Raw genomic sequence first — 23,702 nt, forward strand, 5'->3', positions numbered from 1 at the left:
AATCCAGAGATTCTTACTTTTGCCTCGATTTGGCAGTCTTGTCCAGTTCATCATGGCATTTGTAGTTTTTTATGATAGCAACAGTATTTCATTTTTGGGGGTAAATATAGGCAAATATGTTAAGTAACCTTGTCCTGGCGAGATTCATACGTTTATCAAAATGTCACGTAGTGTAAGTCTATACGAAACATAACTCTTATTTGAGGGGTTTCTAAACCCCCTATGGGGAAAAACAATTCTGGTGGAAAAACAATTGGAACCATTTCAATGTTTGACCGCTAGGTTTTATGGGTATTAAGATATCACCGGGATCCTTATGATTGTAATGGACATTAGTTAACTGGCATGGTTAATGTTAGGTAAATAGTTATGGTTCATGTAAGGGTTAAAGTTAGGGTTTTAGGGCATGGACGTCCAAAGGTTCCCAAATAGCACAGACGTTAACGTGATGGAGCTTGGGTGTTGCTCCAAAGAAATCCCCGTCTTTATTGGCGAATCGGATAGGACGTCAAGAGAATTAAGAACGCAACATATGTTACGATTTTTGGATTGGACCAAAGCTTTTCAAAGCTCTATTCTCATTGGTTTAAAATGTTTTAGCCTCTTTGTCCCTCCCCAAAATCCAGCGGTGTGTCATGGAGATTTTGTTAGCGGGTAGTGAGGACCAGAATCGGGCAACGATTGACCCTGTTTAATTTAACCGGCTGTACATCGGGGCTGGGGGGTCGCCCTGACGAGTTTTAAACGTGTAGATCGCCTCATATTTTGCCACTTGATCGACTGGTCTTCCAATGTCGGATTTCAAGCTTGGGATTGTTCGACTTGGCCGTGTGGCCGGGAAGGTGAGCTGGATCCGAGGGCTGCCATGTGCGACAAGAAGGGGAGGGGATCACAAAAAGCGCTTACAAAATGGCTCGTTGAGATAGGTGATGGCATCGAAAATATTTTAATTTTGAATATCTGTCGGAAAAGAAGCATACATAAGTTAGCTATCTAGCTAACGTTAGGTGGCCCAAATGTTTCGCTAAATTCGTATTCTCACGAAGCCGCCCAATTACTAATAGCTAGCTAGGTACAGTTCACCGACGTTCGTAGCTAGTTAATTTATCGAAGCAACGATGTCTTTGGTGAATGTTGAAAGTTTAAAATATGTAATCAAAATGCACACTTTACCGGTAAAGCAATTGTAGTGTACGCTAGCTAACTGGTATTGATAGTTATGCTCTAGTCTTAATGAGGAAGCCATTGCATTGCCACGCTTTATCCAGGAAATCTTGCAACGTGATTGAGCACCGGCATGTTTTAGCCAACGGTATTTTTAAACTAGCTTATTTTTATGTTAACATTTGAAGGCTGATACAAATGGTTATGTGGCGTCATTATTGACATGTAACGTTACTAGGGCTAGCTAGCGAACGTCAGTGTTTTTTTTTTAGCTAGCTAACGTTTTATTTAGGCTAGCGACAGTAGCTACGTGATCTACTTTTACCTGACGAATTTGAACAGTGACTTGAATATTTAGGGGCCCTCTTGCTTTTAGCCATAGTTTTAGCACTGAGGGCAGTTGGTGAACATTGAAATGGGTGTGTCACTTATTCATGAGAACCACTTGGACATATCACGTGTTATGGAGTGACCCCCCCCCCCCCCCCCCCCCCCCCCCAGGAACATTAGTCAACACCACAATGCGGTGCTGTTGCATGCCACTGTTATGCCTTCCCAAAATGCTTGTTTCATGATTGCTAATTTACTCAAAGCAAATCTAACTTGACTCGTGGTCTTAATTAGGGATGGGTCGACACTTAGAGAATGGTTACCTGAAGGAAAATGGGGAAGGGTCTTTATTTAATTCGTTTTATTTAACTAGGCAAGTCAGTTGAGAACAGATTCTTATTTACAATGATGGCCTAGGAACAATGGGTTAACTGCCTTGATCAGGGGCAGAACGACAGATTTTTTACTTGTCAGTTCAGGGATTCGATCCAGCAACATTCCGGTTACTGGCCCAACACTCTTAACCACAAGGCTACCAGCCACCCCACCTTGCTTTTTAAATTTAAGGCAAAGGGAGGGTTTAGTTTTTTTTTAAAATAAAATATTATAATATAGTACAAGGGAGGGTCATGTAATTGATGAAATTTAGATATTTGTTTTATAATTAGTTGCTACATATTGATGTGTGCCCGATTTGCCCCCCCCCCATCTCTCATTCTCTGCTGGGCATGTAATATCCATGTTAACTTTTTGTTGTAATTAACAGCCCATGTTAACTTTTTTATTTGTGGCTACGACAGTCCATTGCAAAACATTCTAGCAGTATTTCTGATTGTCTTTTCAGCTCACGATCACATACTTTTACTGTGGGGCTATGACAGTCAATTACATAATGTCTCATATCTCACCACCACTAATGAGATGGGTGTGCATGATGCATGTTGTCAGAGCGTCTCAAAGTCAGTGAGTGTGGTCAACAGTGCACACCTCATCTCTGCTGTCAAATCGAACCTGGATCGATATTTGGTTTTAATGCAGATGAGAGCACTGCTGAATCCAGCTTCACAAAGAGAAGCGCTGGCAAAGGGTACCATGAGTTCTAATCCTCTGAGGGAAATGGCAGGGTATTCCCTTTGAATCAGGTACCAAACTCCTCAAGTTACCCTTGAATGCTTTGTTTGAAGCATTCGGGAACATGACAGCTCGAAAGGCCGCACTTGAATAATTCCGAATCAAGGGCGGCCTTTTCCCACAATCAAAGGACACTCTGGTTGAATTTTATCTTTTAGATTTAAATAATTTTCATTTAGCTTTAAGGTTAACAATGTATGATTGAGATAGACAGAATATATATAATACCAGTCAAAAGTTTAGACACCTACTCAGGCCAGTTTTTTTTTTTTGGTTGCCAGTTTTACATTGTAGAATAAAAGTGAAGACATCAACACTGTGAAAGGCCATTTTTTTTTTTTTACAAATCTAAATACACTGCTCAAAAAAATAAAGGGAACACTAAAATAACACATCCTAGATCGGAATGAATGAAATATTCAATACTTTTTTCTTTACATAGTTGAATGTGCTGACAACAAAATCACACAAATTATCAACGGAAATCAAATTTATCAACCCATGGAGGTCTGGATTTGGAGCCACACTCAAAAATTAAAGTGGAAAACCACACTACAGGCTGATCCAACTTTGATGTAATGTCCTTAAAACAAGTCAAAATGAGGCTCAGTAGTGTGTGTGGCCTCCACGTGCCTGTATGACCTCCCTACAATGCCTGGGCATGCTCCTGATGAGGTGGCGGATGGTCTCCTGAGGGATCTCCTCCCAGACCTGGACTAAAGCATCCGCCAACTCCTGGACAGTCTGTGGTGCAATGTGGCGTTGGTGGATGGAGCGAGACATAATGTCCCAGATGTGCTCAATTGGATTGATGTTATGGCGGGCCAGTCCATAGTATCAATGCCCTCCTCTTGCAGGAACTGCTGACACACTCCAGCCACATGTGGTCTAGCATGGTCTTGCATTGGAACCCAGGGCCAACTGCACCAGCATATGGTCTCACAAGGGGTCTGAGGATCTCATCTCGGTACCTAATGGCAGTCAGGCTACCTCTGGCGAGCACATGGAGGGCTGTGCGGCCCCCCAAAGAAATGCCACCCCACACCATGACTGACCCACCGCCAAACCGGTCATGCTGGAGGATGTTGCAGGCAGCAGAACGTTCTCCACGGCGTCTCCAGACTGTCACGTCTGTCACGTGCTCAGTGTGAACCTGCTTTCTTCTGTGAAGAGCACAGGGTGCCAGTGGCGAATTTTCCAATCTTGGTGTTCTCTGGCAAATGCCAAACGTCCTGCACGGTGTTGGGCTGTAAGCACAACCCCCACCTGTGGATGTCGGGCCCTCATACCACCCTCATGGAGTCTGTTTCTGACCGTTTGAGTAGACACATGCACATTTGTGGCCTGCTGGAGGTCATTTTGCAGGGCTCTGGCAGTGCTCCTCCTGCTCCTCTTTGCACAAAGGTGGAGGTAGCGGTCCTGCTGCTTTGTTGTTGCCCTCCTACGGCCTCCTCCACGTCTCCTGATGTACTGGCCTGTCTCCTGGTAGCGCCTCCATGCTCTGGACACTACGCTGACAGGCACAGCAAACCTTCTTGCCACAGCTCGCATTGATGAGCTGCACTACCTGAGCCACTTGTGTGGGTTGTAGACTCCGTCTCATGCTACCACTAGAGTCAAAGCACCGCCAGCATTCAAAAGTGACCAAAACATCAGCAAGGAAGCATAGGAACTGAGAAGTGGTCTGTGGTTATCACCTGCAGAACCACTCCTTTATTGGGGGTGTCTTGCTAATTGCCTATAATTTCCACCTGTTGTCTATTCCATTTGCACAACAGCATGTGAAATTTATTGTCAATCAGTGTTGCTTCCTAAGTGGACAGTTTGATTTCACAGAAGTGTGATTGACTTGGAGTTACATTGTGTTGTTTAAGTGTTCCCCAATTTTTTTTTAGCAGTGTATATTTTAGATTTGAGATTCTAAGTAGCTACCCATTGCCTTGACTGCTTCGCACACTCTTTGCATTCTCTCAACCAGCTTCATGAGGTAGTCAGTCACCTGGAATGCATTTCAATTAACAGGTGTGCCATGTTAAAGTTAATATGTGGAATTTCTTTCCTTAATGCGTTTGAGCCAATCAGTTGTGTTGTGACAAGGTAGGGGTGGTATACAGAAGATAGCCCTATTTGGTAAATGACCAAGTCCATATGGCAATATTATAGCTCCAATAAGCAAAGAGAATTGATAGTCAATCATTACTTTAAGACATGAAGGTCAGTCAACCTGGAACATTTCAAGAACTTTAAAAGTTTCAAGTGCAGTCGCAAAAACCATCAAGGGCTATGATAACTGGCTCTCGTGAGGATCGCCACATGAAAGGAAGACCCAGAGTTACCTCTGCTGCAGAGGGATATGTTCATTAGTTACCAGCCTCAGAAATTGCAGCACAAATAAATGCTTCAATGTTCAAGTAACAGACACATCTCAACATCAATGGTTTAGAGGAGACTGTGTGAATCCGGCCTTCATGGGCAAATTGCTGCAAAGAAACCACTACTAAAGGACCAATAAGAAGAAGAGACTTACTTGTGCCAAGAAACATGAGCAATGCACATCAGACCGGTAGTCCAAAGGACAGATGTCCGAGTCCAAATGTTTGATTTTGGTTCCAACCGCCATGTCTTTGTGAGACGCAGAGTAGGTGAACAGGTGATATCTGCATGTGGGGTTCCCACCGTGAAGCATGGAAGAGGAGGTGTGATTGTCTGGGGGTGCTTTGCTGATGACACTTGATGTGTTTAGAGTTCAAGGCACACTTAACCAGCATGGCTACCACAGCGTTCTACAGCAATACGCCATCCCATCTGGTTTGCGCTTAGTCCCACTATCATTTGTTTTTCAACAGGACAATGACCCAACACCTCCAGGCTGTGTAAGGTTTTTTTTTTTTACCAAGAAGGAGAGTGATGGAGTGCTGCATCAGATGACCTGGCCTCCACAAACACCCGACGTCAACCCAATTAAGATGGTTTGGGATGAGTTGGACCGCAGAGTGAAGGGAAAAGCAGCTAACAAGTGCTCAGCTTATGTGGGAACTCCTTCAACACTGTTGGAAAATGATTCCAGGTGAAGCTGGTTGAGGGAATGTCAAGAGTGTGCAACACTGTCATCAAGGCAAAGGGTGGCTGCAGCTTAACTAGGTCTTTCCTTGCACTACTTGGCCATACGACTGGACAATAATCAAGATATGAGAAAACTAGAGCCTGCAGGAGTGTGGTGTTACGGACAGCCCTCTCCCCATCTTTACAACCATTGAATCTATATGTTTTGACCATGACAGTTTACAATCTAAGGTAACAGCAAGTCATTTAGTCTCCTCAACTTGTTCAACCATTCATTACCAGATTCAGCTGAGGTGTAGAATTTAGGGAATGATTTGTATCAAATACAATGCTCTTAGTTTTAGAGATGTTTAGGACCAGTTTATTATTGGCCGCCCATTCCAAAACAGACTGCAACTCTTTAAGGGTTTCGGTGACTTCATTAGCTGTGGTTGCTGATGCATACATGGTTGAATCATCAGCATACATGGATACACATGCTTTGTCTAATGCCAGTGGCAGGTCATTGGTAAAAATACGTAGTCCTATGGCATACCCTCAAAATTAGTCTGGGTTTGAACTTAACAGCAGTTTCAGAACAGCAGGCCTATAGGCTATTTAGTGTGGTCTAGTTCTAGGCTACGAAGTGCATGCTCGGAGAAGCACAGAGCAAAGTTCTATTTCTATGATAGCTGCTGGGATGGTGTAGGAATAAATAAAAACAAGGCTGCATTACACATGCAATGGATGTTCCAACCTTGAGCCCCAGGCTGCTCTGCCCTTGCTGATAAACTTTTTGGGGTGCTGCCTAACCAATGGCAGTTCTGATTTGTATTTATTTATCAAGCCTAGTCCAAAAAATGCATCTTGCGCGTCAGACTAGCCTGTAGCCTAAATTCTGTTCCGTTTGAGAAAGAGAGCGTGAAGATGAGGACCGGAGGTAAACTTGGATTGCTACTACTATAATTATTTAATTAAACATTATGTTTCTTGCCCATGATTTAGTTATCAGTTATTGACCTCCCAATAAGCCAGATTCAAGTAACTTGCATTGTGGTGAAGAAACTTGAAGCAGCAGCCCGGCACAATCAATAGGACAGTTCATGGTGCTGAAATTAGGCAAATTAGAGTAGGCATAATCCATTTCAACATCTTAATTAGACTTTACTAATAACGAGGGCTTTGTGTTGCTGCTTGTTTCTTTTTAAGAAATAAGAGTTTGTTCCATCTCCCGGTTTGACAAACAAAATTAGGCTATAGGCTGGTGGTTCCTTTTAACATGAGTTTTAAATATTCCCAGGTAAGAAGTTTTAGGTTGTAGATATTATAGGAATTATAGGACTATTTCTCTCTATACCATTTGTATTTCATTAACCTTTGACTATTGGATGTTCTTATAGGCACTTTAATATTGCCAGTGTAACAGTATAGCTTCCGTCCCTCTCCTCGCTCCAGGTAGGAGCGAGGAGAGGGACCATTTCACATCGGTTACACAAGCCTAATCTCAGGAGTTGATAGGCTTGAAGTCATAAACAGCGCAATGCTTGACGCACAACGAAGAGCTGCTGGCAAAACGCACAAAAGTGCTGTTTGAATGAATGCTTACGAGCCTGCTGCTGCCTACCACCGCTCAGTCAGACTGCTCTATCAAATTATAGACTTAGTTATAACATAACACACAGAAATATAGGTCATTAATATGGTCGAATCCGGAAATTATCATCTCAAACAAGACGTTTATTCTTTCAGTGAAATACCGGAACCGTTCCGTATTTTATCTAAGGGGTGGCATCCATTAGTCTAAATATTCCTGTTACATTGCACAACCTTCAATGTTATGTCATAATTAGGCTGCCCAAACTGTTGCATATACACTGACTCTGCGTGCCACAAACACAAGAGAAGTGACACAATTTCACCTGGTTAATATGGCCTGCTAACCTGGATTTCTTTAGCTAAATATGCAGGTTTAATAATATATACTTCTGTGTATTGATGGTTAGGTACACATTGGAGCAACGATACGCACCGCATCGATTATATGCAAAGCAGGACATGCTAGATAAACTAGTAATATCATCAACCATGTGTAGTTAACTAGTGATTATGATTGATTGATTGTTTTTTGTAAGATAAGTTTAATGCTAGCTAGCAACTTACCTTGGCTTACTCCATTCGCGTAACATCTCCTCGTGGAGTGCAATGAGAGGCAGGTGGTTAGAGCGTTGGACTAGTTAACTGTAAGTTTGCAAGATTGAATCCCCAGAGCTGACACGGTGAAAATCTGTCGTTCTGCCCCTGAATGAGGCAGTTAACCCACCGCTCCTAGGCCGTCATTGAAAATAAGAATGTGTTCTTAACTGACTTGCCCAGTTAAATAAAGGTGGGAAAAAAGAGAAAAAAATCGGCCAGATCGGTGTCCAAAAATACAGATTTCCGATTGTTATGAAAACTTGAAATCGGCCCTAATTAATCGGCCATTACGATTAATCGGTCAACCTCTAGTTTAAACCCAGACGGCTTTTAGGGAAACACTTGTGACCTTTTCTTGTTGGGTTAATTTTCGGAAGAAGAGTAGCCAGCAGTTAAAGCTTATATTGTTCTGCTTTGGTAGGCCTCTGCCTGTGATGGAAAGGTAGACCTATCTTTTGAAAGTACCATGCCCAGATTCCTAATGACGTCTCAGATTTCATTATTTTCAAATGGGGACAGTTTTGTTGCAAACAAGACACACTGATTTGGCATTAGGCCTATCATATTTCTCTATGTGTTTATTTATGTCCATTCTTAGCCAGTAATTTGGTAATTTGTGCGGTATTTAAAACATTATGTAGAATTGCATGATATATTTACAGTGCATTTGGAAAGTTTTCAGACCCCTTGTCTCTTTCCACATTTTGTTACGTTACAGCTTTATTCTAAAATTGATTAAATTGCTTTTTCCCCCTCAATCTACACACACTACCCCATAATGACAAAGCATAAACAGTTTTTTAGAATTTTGTTTGTGCAAATGTATAAAATAAACTTCCATTTACATGTTCAGACCCTTTACTCATTACTTTGTTGAAGCACTTTTGGCAGTGATTACAGCCTCAAGTGTTCTTGGGTATGACGTTACAAGCTTGGCACACCTGTATTTGGGGAATTTCTCCCATTCTTCTCTGCAGATCCTCTCAAGCTATGCCAGGTTGGATGGGGAGCATCGCTGCGCTGCTATTTTGAGGTCTACCGATTAATCGGAATGGCCGATTTCAAGTTTTCATAACAATCGGAAAACGGTATTTTTGGACACTGATTTGTCCGATATTTGATTTATTTTACACCTTTTATTTAACTAGGCAAGTCAGTTAAGAACACGTTCTTATTTTCAATGACGGCCTAGGAACGGTGGGTTAACTGCCTCGTTCAGGGGCAGAGCGACCGATTTTTACCTTGTCAGCTCGGGGGATTCAATCTTGCAACCATAGCGTTAACTAGTCCAACGCTCTAACCACCTGCCTCATTGTACTCCACGAGGAGACTGCCTGTTACGCGAATGGAGTAAGCCAAGGTAAGTTGCTAGCTAGCATTAAACTTATCTTATAACAACAATCAATCATAATCACTAGTTAGAGAGCACTAGTTAGAGGGCAATACTAAAGTGCCTATAAGAACATCCAATAGTCAAAGGTATATGAAATACAAATGTTATAGAGAGAAATAGTCCTATAATATCTACAACCTAAAACTTCTTACCTGGGAATATTGAAGACTCGTGTTAAAAGGAACCACCAGCTTTCATATGTTCTCATGTTCTGTGCAAGGAACTTAAACGTTAGCTTTCTTACATGGCACATATTGCACTTTTACTTTCTTCTCCAACACTTTTAGTTTTTGCATTATTTAAACCAAATTGAACATGTTTCATTATTTATTTGAGGCTAAATAGATTTTGATGTATTATATTAAGTTAAAATAAGTGTTCATTCAGTATTGTTGTAATTGTCATTATTATAAATAAATAGAAAATCGTCTGATTAATCGGTATCGGCTTTTTTTTTGGTCCTCCAATAATCGGTATCAATGTTGAAAAATCCTAACCGGTCGACCTCTACTCTCCAGAGATGTTCGATCGGGTTCAAGTCCGGGCTCTGGCTGGGCCATTCAAGTACATTCAGAGACTTGTCCTGAAGCCTCCTGCGTTGTCTTGGCTGTGTACTTAGGGTCGTTGTCCTGTTGGAAGGTGAACCTTTGCCCCAGTCTGAGATCCTGAGCTCCTTGGAACAGGTTTTCATCAAGGATTTCTCTGTACTTTGCGCTGTTCATCTTTGCCTTGATCATGACTAGTCTCCCAGTCTCTGCTGCTGAAAAACATCCCCACAGCATGATGCTGCCACCACCATGCTTCACTGTAGGGATGGTGCCAGGTTTCCTCCAGATGTGAGGCTTGGCATTAATCAGACCAAAGAATCTTGTTTCTCGTGGTCTGAGAGTCCTTCAGGTTCCAAACTTCTTCCATTTAAGAATGATGGAGGCCACTGTGTTCTTGGGGACCTTCAATGCAGCAGACATTTTTTGGTTCCCTTCCCCAGATCTGTGCATCGACACAATTTTGACTTTTAGCTCTGTGGACAATTCCTTTGACCTCATGGCTTGGTTTTTGCTCTGACATGCACTGTCAACTGTGAGACCTTTTGTAGACGGGTGTGTGCCTTTCCAAATCATGTCCAATCAATTGAATTAACCACAGGTGGACATCTCAAGGATGATCAATGGAAACAGGATACACCTGAGATCAATTTCGAGTCTCATAGCAAAGGATCTGTAGACTTATGTAAAATAAGGTGTTTCTGTTCTTGATTTGTAATGACCGCAAATATTTTTTTAAACCACTTTTCGCTTTCATTACGCTTCTTTATGGGGTACTGTGAGTAGCTTTGAGGAAAATATTTTTTTTTTTAATAAGACTAACGTAACAAAATGTGGAAAAAGTTGAGGGGTCTGAATACTTTCTGAATGCACTGTATAAAAGGCCATTTTTGTCTTGGCCCATCAAATATGCCAATTGATTCATGCAATGCTTTTACTATGAAGGGTATCTTTCCACCCCTACTCTTGTCCACGGTGGTCTGGCCGGCAGCCCTGTGCACTATCAAAATTCCTACATTGGCATGTAATGGATACAGGATGAAGAACAGTTTATAAAACTGTGTATTTAAGGCTCTGGTCTGTCCAAGAAGTGATTGAAAATGTTCTCTACTATCCACTTTGTTTTTAATAATTATTTTGGGTATAGGGTGGTGTCACTTTTTTTTTTCATACCTTCAGGGAGGTTTTAGATAAAAGGGCTATCCATTTTCATTTCAGAGATGTCCAATTTTCTCCATTTAACCCTTATTAAAAATAATGTTCACGCCCTCATACCGTCACATGTTTCAGTGTTGTGTCACACCTCACTGTTGTGACCTTTACACTACACAATAATAGTGTTAACCCACATTCCAGGTGGCATTATCTGTCCTTTCTTTTGCAGACGAAGTACACACTGATCGATGAACAGGACATACCATTGGTGGAGAACTATGCCTTCGAGGTAAGAGGGTGGGGATTTACGAGGAGGGTGTGGTGAGGGTCATTCTAGTCAAAGACCATTCCCACACGAGACTGGCCCCAGTAAACAAAACAAGAACAACTGGACTTTTCTTGAGGAAATGGTCTGGGATATAAAAATGTCACACCATTATTCTTTCAGGCACGCATGGATGTCGATGCAGACGGCAATGGGGCAAAGATCTTTGCTTATGCCTTCGACATTGGCAAAGGGCGCTGGGCTGGCAGGCCACTGCACGAGCTGCTCTGGTGAGTTGATGTCCCACCCCTACATTCTGCTCCTGAATACATCATCGTAGTCTGTTGGTAAGGGCAGCTTTTTGCCTTTTATCAAACAAACTATCCATTGTTCATATTGTGTGTGACGCTGGCAGACTGGTTGTCAAAAGGAAATGTCAATGTTTCTCCAGGGAGAAGCACAGAGGAGGCATCGCTCCCAGCTTCCAAGTTGTCCACATCAACTCTGTCACAGTGGATAACCGTCTGGACAACCTGCGACTGGTCCCCCTGGGATGGAGCCCCAAACCAGAGGAGATCTCCAGCAAGCAAAGGTATTACAGCTACCTTCTGCTCTCCTAGCATTCATCACTTCTCCACTACAATTACTAGAGCTACATTCTGCTCTCCTAGCATTCATCACTTCTCCACTACAATTACTAGAGCTACATTCTGCTCTCCTAGCATTCATCACTTCTCCACTACAATTACTAGAGCTACATTCTGCTCTCCTAGCATTCATCACTTCTCCACTACAATTACTAGAGCTACATTCTGCTCTCCTAGCATTCATCACTTCTCCACTACAATTACTAGAGCTACATTCTGCTCTCCTAGCATTCATCACTTCTCCACTACAATTACTAGAGCTACATTCTGCTCTCCTAGCATTCATCACTTCTCCACTACAATTACTAGAGCTACATTCTGCTCTCCTAGCATTCATCACTTCTCCACTACAATTACTAGAGCTACATTCTGCTCTCCTAGCATTCATCACTTCTCCACTACAATTACTAGAGCTACATTCTGCTCTCCTAGCATTCATCACTTCTCCACTACAATTACTAGAGCTACATTCTGCTCTCCTAGCATTCATCACTTCTCCACTACAATTACTAGAGCTACATTCTGCTCTCCTAGCATTCATCACTTCTCCACTACAATTACTAGAGCTACATTCTGCTCTCCTAGCATTCATCACTTCTCCACTACAATTACTAGAGCTACATTCTGCTCTCCTAGCATTCATCACTTCTCCACTACAATTTCTAGAGCTACATTCTGCTCTCCTAGCATTCATCACTTCTCCACTACAATTACTAGAGCTACATTCTGCTCTCCTAGCATTCATCACTTCTCCACTACAATTACTAGAGCTACATTCTGCTCTCCTAGCATTCATCACTTCTCCACTACAATTACTAGAGCTACATTCTGCTCTCCTAGCATTCATCACTTCTCCACTACAATTACTAGAGCTACATTCTGCTCTCCTAGCATTCATCACTTCTCCACTACAATTACTAGAGCTACATTCTGCTCTCCTAGCATTCATCACTTCTCCACTACAATTACTAGAGCTACATTCTGCTCTCCTAGCATTCATCACTTCTTTACTGAGGAAAGACAAGGATATTCAGACTTAGCTCAGTATGACTGGTGCGTTTAAATGTTTTAGTTGTCATGAAGGTATGTTATGGTCTTTATTTCTCCCCCTGTAGAGAGCAGTCTCTGTACTGGCTGGCCATCCAGCAGGTACCAGCTGACCCTGTAGAGGAGCAGTACCTGGAGCTCAGTCGTACCCGCTACTACAACGCTAACGGAGAGCTGGTGGAGGAGGAGGAGTGCTCCTGTACTTACTACGAGTGTCACTACCCACCCTGCTCGCTCATCGAGAGGAGAGTACGTACTGCTACCATCATATTCAGTTACCTTCAGTTATTTTCACACTCCATATACTTTCACTGTAGGCAAGGGAATATTGAAGTACATGGCTTTGAGGATTTCTGTGATCCCATTTACTTCCGAGGCTGACATAGATATTGTTGCTATTTTTAGGCGTTTAATATGTTAGTCTCAGAACAGTGTCACAAAACCCATACAGGTGTCTTTCCACCAGTCTGATTTCTGTCTCCATCTGTCCACAGCTTAGAGAGTTCAACATCTGTGGTCGCTGTCAGGTGGCTCGCTACTGTGGCTCTCAATGCCAGCAAAGGGACTGGCCCGCCCACAAGAAGCAGTGCCGTGAGCGCAAAAGAGTCCTGGCCCTGGAGTCTGAACCAGAGCGATGATCTCTGGATCAACAACCAGGATAGGGGAATGGGGGGAAGATTGGGAATGAAGTGCAAAGAAAAAAAAATCTGCCAACAGAGAATTATGAGAGGACAATGTTGGTTGGAAGGGTTTAAAAAAACATATACTTTCTTTACATGTCAATGGGGATGGTGGGGAAGTGTATATATCATTTTTTTTTTCTTTTTCGGAGAGGGAGATCCTCCTCGAGCTCTACCTGCTGCTATGGATTTGTATGTTTGAGTAAGATGATGTCACACGGATAAATTGCTTCTTTTGGACAGCAATTGATTATCGACAGTTGTCGTCATCAGCTTTCTCCTTCCTGCCATCCACCAACCTGTAATGCCGTGTACAGGGATCTAGGGAGGACAGTACCTGCTGCTCACCTTGTACAATGGGACATGGACCTTTTCACTGTACTTCTTGGACCTCTGCTGCACACACTCAGTCATCTCCTTGTTATGCTCTAAGACCAACATACAGCAGATAGATTTACTTTGCTGTTTCGCACTAGCAGTGTTGTGTGTGCTGCCATTTTGGACTGACGGACATGGATGAAGTGCTGAACATTGGGGGGGAAGGGAGTTTTTGTTCTGTGTATGTGTGTGTGTATATATATATATATATATATATATAAAAAGTGTCCCTCTTTGTTGGGAAGGGGTCATCAACTTTGGGCTTGATCAGGCATTGTTACTTTCCTGTGTTAAACATCCCTGAATGAATCTGCGATTGGTCGGTTGCCCTTCCAGATGCCCACACAAGCAGTCCCTGTCGCTAACGTTCAAGGGATATCCTGGGAAAACCCAGGTTGGCCATTGGACAGGCTATGTCAGTTCGGGTCTTGGGATTGTATGAAATGGCCCGACTTCAATTCCATTGTTTTCTACACGTCAGTCATCATAGATATTTGTTCTATGTCCAATGATCACTACCTAGGAGTGATGGATGAACACCTGCTCAAAGTTTGTCTTCCTGTTGTGTCTTAGGTGGCGATGAGGAATCCTGACACTCTCACAGATAATGCATGTAACAAGCAGACCGACGTAATACATGCAGCACACGTTGATAGTTAATGTGGACTGGTTCATAACACTGTGCACTGAGTTGTTTTAACACACCCAACCGTTACCTTTGTCATAGAGATGGGGGGGAGTTTAGATGTAGAGAGTGTTGACTGTTGGGTGTAATAATTCGACTTTTTTTCCTTTTTTTACAGAATGAAAGCATTAATCACATAAGAGTAAAAAGCTACAGTATATGAACAGGAGTACAGTTGGGGATAACTAGCTATCTCTTTTCACTGTAAAATTATCAAATGAAATAAAAGAACAAAATGTTTCCTATGGATGTATGACTGGTGGGAGTTTAAGGCGCCCTCGTGGTATGTCACCTTTGTTGGATGTTCATTTAGATATGGAGGAAATGGTCTACGTTCACTTGGCCTGATACAATAAGTGTGACACAGAAGCAATTTGAAGGTGTCGCATATGAGGGTTAGGCTCAGGAAATAATAGCCGGGAATTTATTGTGGAGCTTGTAAAATTAGATCTTTACTTCCATTGGCAGGTGTGTGAATAAACTAGAAGAAAAAGTAAAAGGGACAGCAGACGGACAGTTTAATGTGTGTCTAAGTAAAGTGGAATGAATAACCTTTACTCAACGTCACCATGGTGATCAGTGGGCTGGTCTGGTACTGTGCAGCTCTCTGGGACAAGAGATAGGAGCATAAGGAGCCTGTGACATTTATCCCCTCCCCTCTCCTTCACATTCCCAAAGCGAACCCAGGCAAAGGAGTGACAAACTCTCACTATATTGAAATAGAGCCTATGTGAAATAGCGGCTTAAGGAAAAATTGCTAGAGAAACACTACGACTGCTACTATAAAAAAGTCACAAAAGTCTATCTTAGTTGAGTTAAAATTGGCCCAGAGGCTCAAATAGTGTTACCGGAGTGCTGAAGGATGGCTTGCTCTGCTGTGCCCAGTGGACTATGATTTACTTACTGGACAGTTTATATGGATGTAGAAAGTCTGTACCCGAACCATGACTTTTTGAAAACTCACTTTGCACCAACCCGGTGAGTATTTCAAGCTTATATGTTCATATAATTACATTTGTATTATTGTAAGGGCAGACGGTGTCGGAGAGCTGCGCAGGCAATCATAACCAAATCCTAACTCGGGAATCCTAACTTTGGGGACATTTATTCCCAAAAGGCACTGAAATCCTGAAATAAAACCACTCCTGACAATTGATGGCTTGTCCTTGCCAATATCACTCGGAGAGATCACTGTCCATGCTCCTGTGTCCGGAGCCCACTCATGTGAAGGCTGCGTTGGAAGTTCTGAGTAGGTCTGCTCAGGAGAGCAGAAAGCAGCTGGTGGTGGAGATACTGAAGGATCCTAAGAGAGAGCGCTACATCAGGACACTAGAATATTTACTCAGCTCCACAGACTCGTGGTGAGTGCAGATTGATACTACTTTACAGTTTTTACACATGACAGTTTTGTGGAAAAGTCTTCCCTGCCTTGTACGGGCCTCGCTTTGCGTTCCCATAACAGCAAGGTCCCCACCCTGAACTCCAATAAGTGATATAGAGGCTGGCTGCCCTTGAATATGCCTGAGTTTGTGACTACTGAATGTGACTACTAAAGAAAATCGTGTTTACTGCTGTTTGTAATTTACACAACCATGGTTCCAAGACGCATTTACGTAAATCTCTAAACGCATATTAATATCAGCCTTTACACTGACTGGTGGTTAATGTTTTTCCCCTGCTCATTCAGGCTTTGCAGTACCGCAGCCTATCTTCTTGGAGTCCTGGTGGAGAGAGAGGAGGTTGTGCAGCAGCTCAAGGACAAGGCTCCAAAGGGCAGCAACAGCCTTGTTGGGACTCTAGGGAAGCTCCTAACCAGACATGATCCAGACATTGTGATGAATGCTGCTGGTGCTTTAGCCTCTTTGGTAATAGAGTGTGTGTGTGTGTCTGTGTGTAAAAGAGAGTGTGTGGGGCAGCCTTACCAGTGACCCTCCCTGTCTTGAATCATCCCTCTCTCTCAGGTTGAGAGCTCGGCTGGACGTGGGTGGCTACAGAGAGACCAGGCTGTGTTTGGTCAGCTCTTGACCAGCCTGTTGACCCTGCTGGACCACGGACCGGAGAGCATGGTGAACTCTGCTGCCCTGATCCTGGCCAGGCTGTCCCTGTGTGATGTAGCCTGCCAAGGCCTGTTACGCCACCCCTCAGCCCCCAGCACCTTGGGCTGCCTGGTACAATGCCTGGCACACAGCCATACAGGTCAGAGCTAAGGACGCAGGAGGGATAAGGTCTTGTGTGGCAAAACATAGTGCTGCCAATGCTCTGCACTATTGAACCCAAAATACCAGTAGGAATGGTTTTATTGCTTCGCTAGTCGGGATGTTTCGTCAAATGTTGACAGTGACAGGTTTTCTTGTTTAACAGATAAACGTTTAGCTGCATGCTTCTAATGGCTGTTTTTCACTTGTAATAGACACGGCTATGAATGCAGCCTTTGCTTTGGGTCGTCTGTGTGGAAGTGAAAGAGGCAGGAGTCTCATTCTGACATTTGCGCCAGAGTACCAACTGGTAAGACACTGTACACATCTGTTGAGGAGAACAGTAGATGGTGGAATAAATAGTAGATTCTGAATCCACACCAAGCTCTGTCATTCAAAAGGGCCTTGTACTTTTCATCTCTCCAGGTTCACAGTCTGCAAGCCCTCATGAGTGAGGTGGCAGGGCCAGAGGCAGGACAGACAGCCTGTTTTGCATTGAGTTGCCTAGTAACAGAAGAAGATGGACACGCTCTGGTGCTGGGTAGCCCATCCCTTCCCAGCCTTCTTGATGCTCTTCTCTACCGCTTACAAACAGAAGACCAGGACAGTGCCTGGTTTGCTGCCATGTACGTATGTCACTCAATCCTCCACCTTACACCCTAGGGCTTACCTCCTTCCATGATCAAGAAGCATTAATAGTCTCACTATCACTGTACTACTAGAGAACATGGAAACTATTTCACAATCTATCATAGTGAAGTCAGGTTAGGTAGCTAGCTGAAGCACACCGCCTCACCCTGCCGTCCCTCTCTCGGTCTCACAGGGCAGTGAAAGTGTTCGTGTCACGACCGGCAGGAGTGTTACACGTGCGAGAGCACAGGTCTCTGAGGGAGCGACTGAAGGTTGTCTTATTACAGTACTCTCTGGAGCATTTCTGTTGAACCAGTTTATGCTAATGTGCCTGGAATGCAGTGTTTGCTTGGTTGGTCAGTTATTACATAGCCTATAGATATTTTTTTCAGTATCAATAGGATGTCTATTACTACATCAATCATATTACTAAATCAAAGTTTTATTATATATGTCAATATCCATTTGCAGTTATCAATTGAAAATTCAATTGTCTTACTTGCATTCATTACATTGTCTCAATCCCTTTCTGACTCTCTCCTCCAGTCTCTCTCTAGCTCTCCCTCCATTGGCAAGGATCTCAGGGAGGAAGTGACCTCATGTCTTAGGAAGCTGGAGCCACTTGTTAAGCCATTGCCCCCGACAACTAGGCGCCTCCCATCTGGGGCCTGCACTGTGTCATGGGAGAAGTGTTTCCCTGAGAGTGGCCTAGAGGTCACTTACAGGTCAGCTGGATGCAGGAATGTTAAGGAGTGTTATTATAGGGACCTTTTCACCAAATACACCCTCTCCCAATATTCTTAGAGGAAACCAGAAAATGTCAAAGTGTGCTAACAAACAACCAGTTTTACATTGTGGCATACTGGCATTTAACATAGAATTGCAGAAACAACGAACAAATACTGAAATGTATCTTTTTTAGCAATAAACTGATATGTGGTCTCTTAATGTCCTCAGCCTTCTGGACAGAGAGATAGTTCTGTATCGTGGAACCCAATGTCACGTGACTTTACCGGTATCAGTCCTCAAACCTGGTCATGAGTTCTCACTCCGACTGATCCACTCTTCCGCTGATGGAGACACCAGCCCCTGCAGCGAGCCTGTGCTATTGGTCATAGAATCAGAGGAGACGGGGACAAGGCCTGGTCCTCCACAGAAGCTGCGCGTGATTGGATGCACAGCCTCTCATGTGCGACTGAGTTGGGTTGCGCCGGCGGGTGAGCTGAAGCCCCAGGTGTATCAGCTGTATCGTGGGGAAACACTACTAGATACCACAACAGAGCTGAGGTAAATGATGCTGTAACAATCAATGTCCTTTTTTAAACAGCTCCTTTTGAGTAAAGCGTTATCATCATCCAAACACTATATTATGTTATTTGCCAGGGCTGTAGTGGGTGGTCTGTCCCCGGGAACCATTTTCCAGCTGGGTGTGTGCGCAGTGGGGCCAGGGGAAGAGGTGGGCCCCTGTGCGGAGGTGGAGGTTCGTACAGCCAAGGACCAGGACCACGCACCCAGCGGCCTGACCATGGTGGTGCTGGGCAGGCATGAGCTGCAGATCATGTGGGGGGCTCCCCTGGTGCCCCTGGGTCGCCTGTTCAACTATGAGCTGAGGCTGAACGATTGCGTGGCTTACTTGGGCACGGCGTGTGCTCACACTGCCCGCCGTCTGGCCGCCAACACGGCCTACACCTGTACTGTAACGGCCATCACCACCAGAGGGCGCTCTCAGAGCCGGTCCGTCACTAAGAGGACCGCTCGCGACGAGTACCCGTACACACAGAGGTGAGAAGAGGAGAGACAATCAGATTATATCTCTAACATGTAGCTTGTGTAACTGAATCTATCCATTGACAGGGTGGACTTTAAGAGTGTTCGGTCTCAAGTGATGCTCTTTCCCATGTGTGGGGGCCGTATCACAAGCCACAGTTTTGTTATATTCTGTCCGTCTGGCTGCCTATCAGGTGTCTGTACTCCTCCAGCCGTCAGCCTCCTCCTAAGATTCCTTCATCACCAACAGAGGTCAGACGAAAGGTCACAGAGATCGGGGAAAAGGCCAAGAAACCCCACTCTGCACACGACCATCTGACCAAGGTCCATCTGTCCAGCAGGCAATACAGAGGGCCTGATCACGACAGAGAGAGACACAGGTTACCCTCATCTGAAACGAAGCTTTGTCATTTGAGAGTGTAGATTTGTTGTGTGATTTTATGTCATTTTCTTTTCCTTCCTCCAGGCAACCTTTGGTCTCCACTTCATCTGCTGGCTGTGAAAGCAGCAAAATGGAATCATCTGAGGTAGGCCTACCTACACTTTGGTATCTTAGACAGTGCAGTAACAAAGCAATTTTGGGGGAATCCAAGCGCTAATGATTTCTCCTGTTTTACTGTATTTCTTTGTTCTAGATGATGACCATGGGGCTGGTGAATGGATATGATGCAAAGGCCTTATGGAGGAGAGCCAAAGAGAGGGCAGGAGTATCTGTCTTCCCTGCTGGGCTTCCAGTCCGGCCCCTGCTCCATCTCCAGGCTAAGACTGAGGAAAACCTGCTTGAGAGGCAGTCCCACCGTGGCCTGGACCAGCATTTAGACCCTTCATGCCTCAGGGCCCAAATAAGCCCATGTAGGTAGTCTGACTAGACATCCTGGTTGTCTCCCACAACTTAACACGTTTGTTTGTAATAGAACGTCAGTTTGGCATAGAGGAGCTACGTCACTGCCTATGCCACTACCTTATCCGCTTGAATAAAATAGAAAATAGTAGCTAGCAAGATGGAGATCACAGACATTATTTTGAATGAGTTCATTTGGCAAGTGGCTAATTTGCATAAATTAAAACCACTGCAAAGGTTTGGCCTGCAAACTTTGTTTACAAATTGTGACGTTCTGGCATGTTTTCCTCGTGATTTGTTGGGAGAGTTGTCTGTCTGAAGAGGGCCCTCCCCGGATTAAAAAAAACAAACCTTTATTGAAGTTGCCAAAACAGTAATTGAAAACAGAACCTAGTCACTGCTGTTTCCTAGGGTTGAGACTACCAGGTCATATTTGTGTGTCATGGGTAATGGTGCACCTATTGTATAACCCCAGGGATGCTTCTCCAGTGGAGTGCTCTCAGAAGAGGACCTAGAGACAGAGGAAAACTCCCCTGTATCCCCCATCATATAGGTGAATATGTTACATGTTTAGCAACAACACAAATGCACTATTCCTGTCATACATCTGTTTCTGTCTATGTATGTGCTTGTGTTTATGTCTGTTTGTTGTGGTACATACAACAGATGCAGTGAAGTTAGTCCATCCCATTCCTCCCTCCTACCCACAACTGGACTGGACAGGAAACTATAAAGACAAGCTGCTGAGAGACCGGTAGGGGTCCTGTTGACTTTTTATCTGGAACTTGAACGCTCTGCTGTCTTTCAATATTGTGTTCTGCCTTAAACATCCCTTCCTGTAACCCTAACCCTCGGTCTGTGTACATCTCTGTCCTAGGACAAGGCTTTTGACAGGACCAAGAGTGCAGAGCGAAATCCGAGGAAGACATCCCCTAACAACAAACTGGACCAAGCTAAGCTGATAATGATCCGTAGAGGAAAGCATGGGTTTACACGGAAAAATCTAAAACAAGCAGAGAATGGTGCTTCTTCAGAGAATGGTGCTGCTTCAGAGAATGGGTTTTGGGGGCTCGTCTCAATACCAGTGATTTTCATAAAGACTGTGTGAATGGAAAAATGTAATAATCAACTGTTACAGGCTTGTTATTCAGTATTAATGCCCGTAATTCCATTTTTTTTAAATGTTTTGTTTATTTTGATGCCCATGTTTGTTTCAAATCACTGATGTTAAATGAGTGAATCTCAAATCATAGATCCTCATTTTTGCATCAATCATATGGTTAAAGAAGTATTACTCAGCAGAAAATAAACTATCCCACCAAACAAAATATTTTTCTGTCCCCAAAATAGAGTACAGTAATGTATCTCTCTCTTTACTCCTTCAACCTTTATGCAACATATTGGTGGCCGCTGCAGCTCAGCTCAGAAGACACACATTCTGTTTTGAAATGTAAAACTGGATGATGGAATGTATTTTTTTCTGACGTTATTGTCAGATTATCCAGCCTCGTCATTATTTTACTAGTGTAGTTGTACCTGTGTTGTTAACAGAGACATTTTTAGAGGACATATTCAACATCAAGCAATCATCTCAAATTGGGTTGCACATTTTTGGGGGAATATACAGAGGTGGAAACTTTCCGTGGGAATTAACGGGAATATATGGGAATGAACTGAAATATATGGAAATTAATATTAATACCATTTAAATGTAGATGTTTTTTTAAATTGGATATATTTAACATATCATATGGAGACAGAAACATAAACCTTTTACCTTATCATCAGTAGACATAATTGCAAATGATTAAATCCTTCCAATAGAAGATTTCATTATGAATTAAATGAGTTGACTCTTCACATGGGAAGATTTCACTGAACAACAAAAGAAAGGGAATATTGAATGATCCCCAATGATCCATCGCATCTCCCAAAAACATTTTCAACATACATCTGTAAAATGATAGTCTAGAAACTAAAGCTTTGGTTTTCTTCCTCTCAGGACGATGGAGGCAACAGGGGAAAGAGCCTCAGATCCACAAAGTCCCTTCCACCAGATAGCTGATGAGATATGTTGGAAGAACTGCCATATTGCATCTCCGTCCCAAAGCCCTTGCTTGCTTGGAAGTGTACTTTGTCAGACTGCCAAGAACCTTGCTCTCCTCCAGGCCAAGGTGGCAAGACACGGTAGTGATGACACCATAGGCCTTGTTGATCCAGACAGGATGCTCTTGCCAGCATACTTGGAATCAAACATGTACGCTGCAGTGTGTATGGGCTTCAGGCAGAAGTCTTCACGCTTTTTGATGTATTTCAGCACTGCAGTTTCCTCTGCTTGGAGCAACAGTGAAGTGGGCAGAGCAGTACGGATCTATTTTCTTACATCTGCAAGCAGAGTCTGAACATCAGACAGGATGGCATTGTCTCCCTCAATCTGTGCAATGGCTACTGCTATAGGTTCCAGGAGTTTCAGGCTGCTTACCACTCTCTCCCAAAATACATAATCCAGGAGGATCCTCTTGATGGGGCTGTCCATATCGGCAGACTGTGATATGGCCATTTCTTGGAGAGACTCCTTCCCCTCCAGGAGACTCAAACATGATGACAACATCACCCCAATGGGTGTTGCTGGGAAGCTTCAATGTGTTGCTCTTATTCTTCTCACTTTGCTTGGTGAGGTAGATTGCTGCTCTAACTTGATGATCCTTCACATACCTAACCATTTCCTTGGCTCTCTTGTAGAGTGTATCCATAGTTTTCAGTGCCACGATGTCCTTGAGGAGCAGATTCAAAGCATGAGCAGCACAGCCAATGGGTGTGATGTGAGGGTAGGACTCCACTTAAGACCAAGCAGCCTTCATGTTCACAGCATTGTCTATCACCAGTGCAAATACCTTCTGTGGTCCAAGGTCATTGGTGACTGCCTTCAGCTCATCTGCAACGTAGAGACGGGTGTGTCTGTTGTCCCTTGTGTCTGTGCTCTTGTAGAATACTGGTTGAGGGGTGGAGATGATGTAGTTAATTATTCCTTGCCCACGAACATTTGACCACCCATCAGAGATGATTGCAAAACTTTCTGCTTTCTCTATGATTTGCTTGATCTTCACTTGAACTCTGTTGAACTCTGCATCCAGCAAATTAATAGATAAGTCATGTCTGGTTGGAGGGGTGTATGCTGGGCGAAGAATATTCAGAAATCTCTTCCAATACACATTGCCTGTGAGCATCAGAGGTGAGCCAGTTGCATTACACAGCTAGAGCAAGACATTCATCAGTATTTCTCTGACTACGCTCCTCCATTGTGTAAAAAAAACATTGAATTCCAGGAGGACCATGAGCTGTTGCTATCGATAAGTTGTCTGATTCATCATTTCCACCTCGAATAGAAGTAGAGGGACTTTTGTCAGATGTTGCTTGTTGTAAGCGCTGAGCAAACTTTATGCACTTGGCCAGCTGATTCTGCATCTTTGTTGCATTCCTCACATATAATTTGGCACAGTATTTGCAAATGTACACAGCTTTTCCTTCTACATTAGCTGCAGTGAAATGTCTCCACACATCAGATAGTGTCCGTGGCATTTTCCTGTAAATATATATTTTTTAATAAATTAAAA

General features: G+C 43.5%; 2 protein-coding genes across 2 annotated transcripts; both read left to right on the plus strand.

Annotated features, from left to right (window-relative positions):
- The first annotated feature begins 517 nt into the window (after positions 1 to 517).
- On the plus strand, positions 518 to 14,895 carry LOC109874295 (zinc finger MYND domain-containing protein 19-like). The gene is made up of 6 exons (XM_020466149.2): positions 518 to 842; positions 11,183 to 11,242; positions 11,402 to 11,508; positions 11,670 to 11,810; positions 12,981 to 13,161; positions 13,407 to 14,895. Exons 1-6 carry the CDS (start codon positions 792 to 794, stop codon positions 13,548 to 13,550), a joined length of 684 nt encoding a protein of 227 aa, XP_020321738.1. The 5' UTR covers positions 518 to 791; the 3' UTR covers positions 13,551 to 14,895.
- Positions 14,896 to 14,996: 101 nt separating this feature from the next.
- On the plus strand, positions 14,997 to 21,767 carry LOC109873592 (uncharacterized). Its single transcript, XM_020465236.2, has 15 exons — positions 14,997 to 15,633; positions 15,773 to 16,016; positions 16,343 to 16,851; positions 17,066 to 17,160; positions 17,277 to 17,476; positions 17,674 to 17,752; positions 18,027 to 18,205; positions 18,438 to 18,767; positions 18,864 to 19,262; positions 19,442 to 19,627; positions 19,714 to 19,774; positions 19,883 to 20,099; positions 20,564 to 20,641; positions 20,755 to 20,842; positions 20,966 to 21,767. Exons 3-15 carry the CDS (start codon positions 16,719 to 16,721, stop codon positions 21,048 to 21,050), a joined length of 2,130 nt encoding a protein of 709 aa, XP_020320825.2. The 5' UTR covers positions 14,997 to 15,633; positions 15,773 to 16,016; positions 16,343 to 16,718; the 3' UTR covers positions 21,051 to 21,767.
- Positions 21,768 to 23,702: the final 1,935 nt, after the last annotated feature.

This window comes from Oncorhynchus kisutch, linkage group LG29 (genome assembly GCF_002021735.2).
Source record: "Oncorhynchus kisutch isolate 150728-3 linkage group LG29, Okis_V2, whole genome shotgun sequence".
NCBI lineage: Eukaryota > Metazoa > Chordata > Actinopteri > Salmoniformes > Salmonidae > Oncorhynchus > Oncorhynchus kisutch.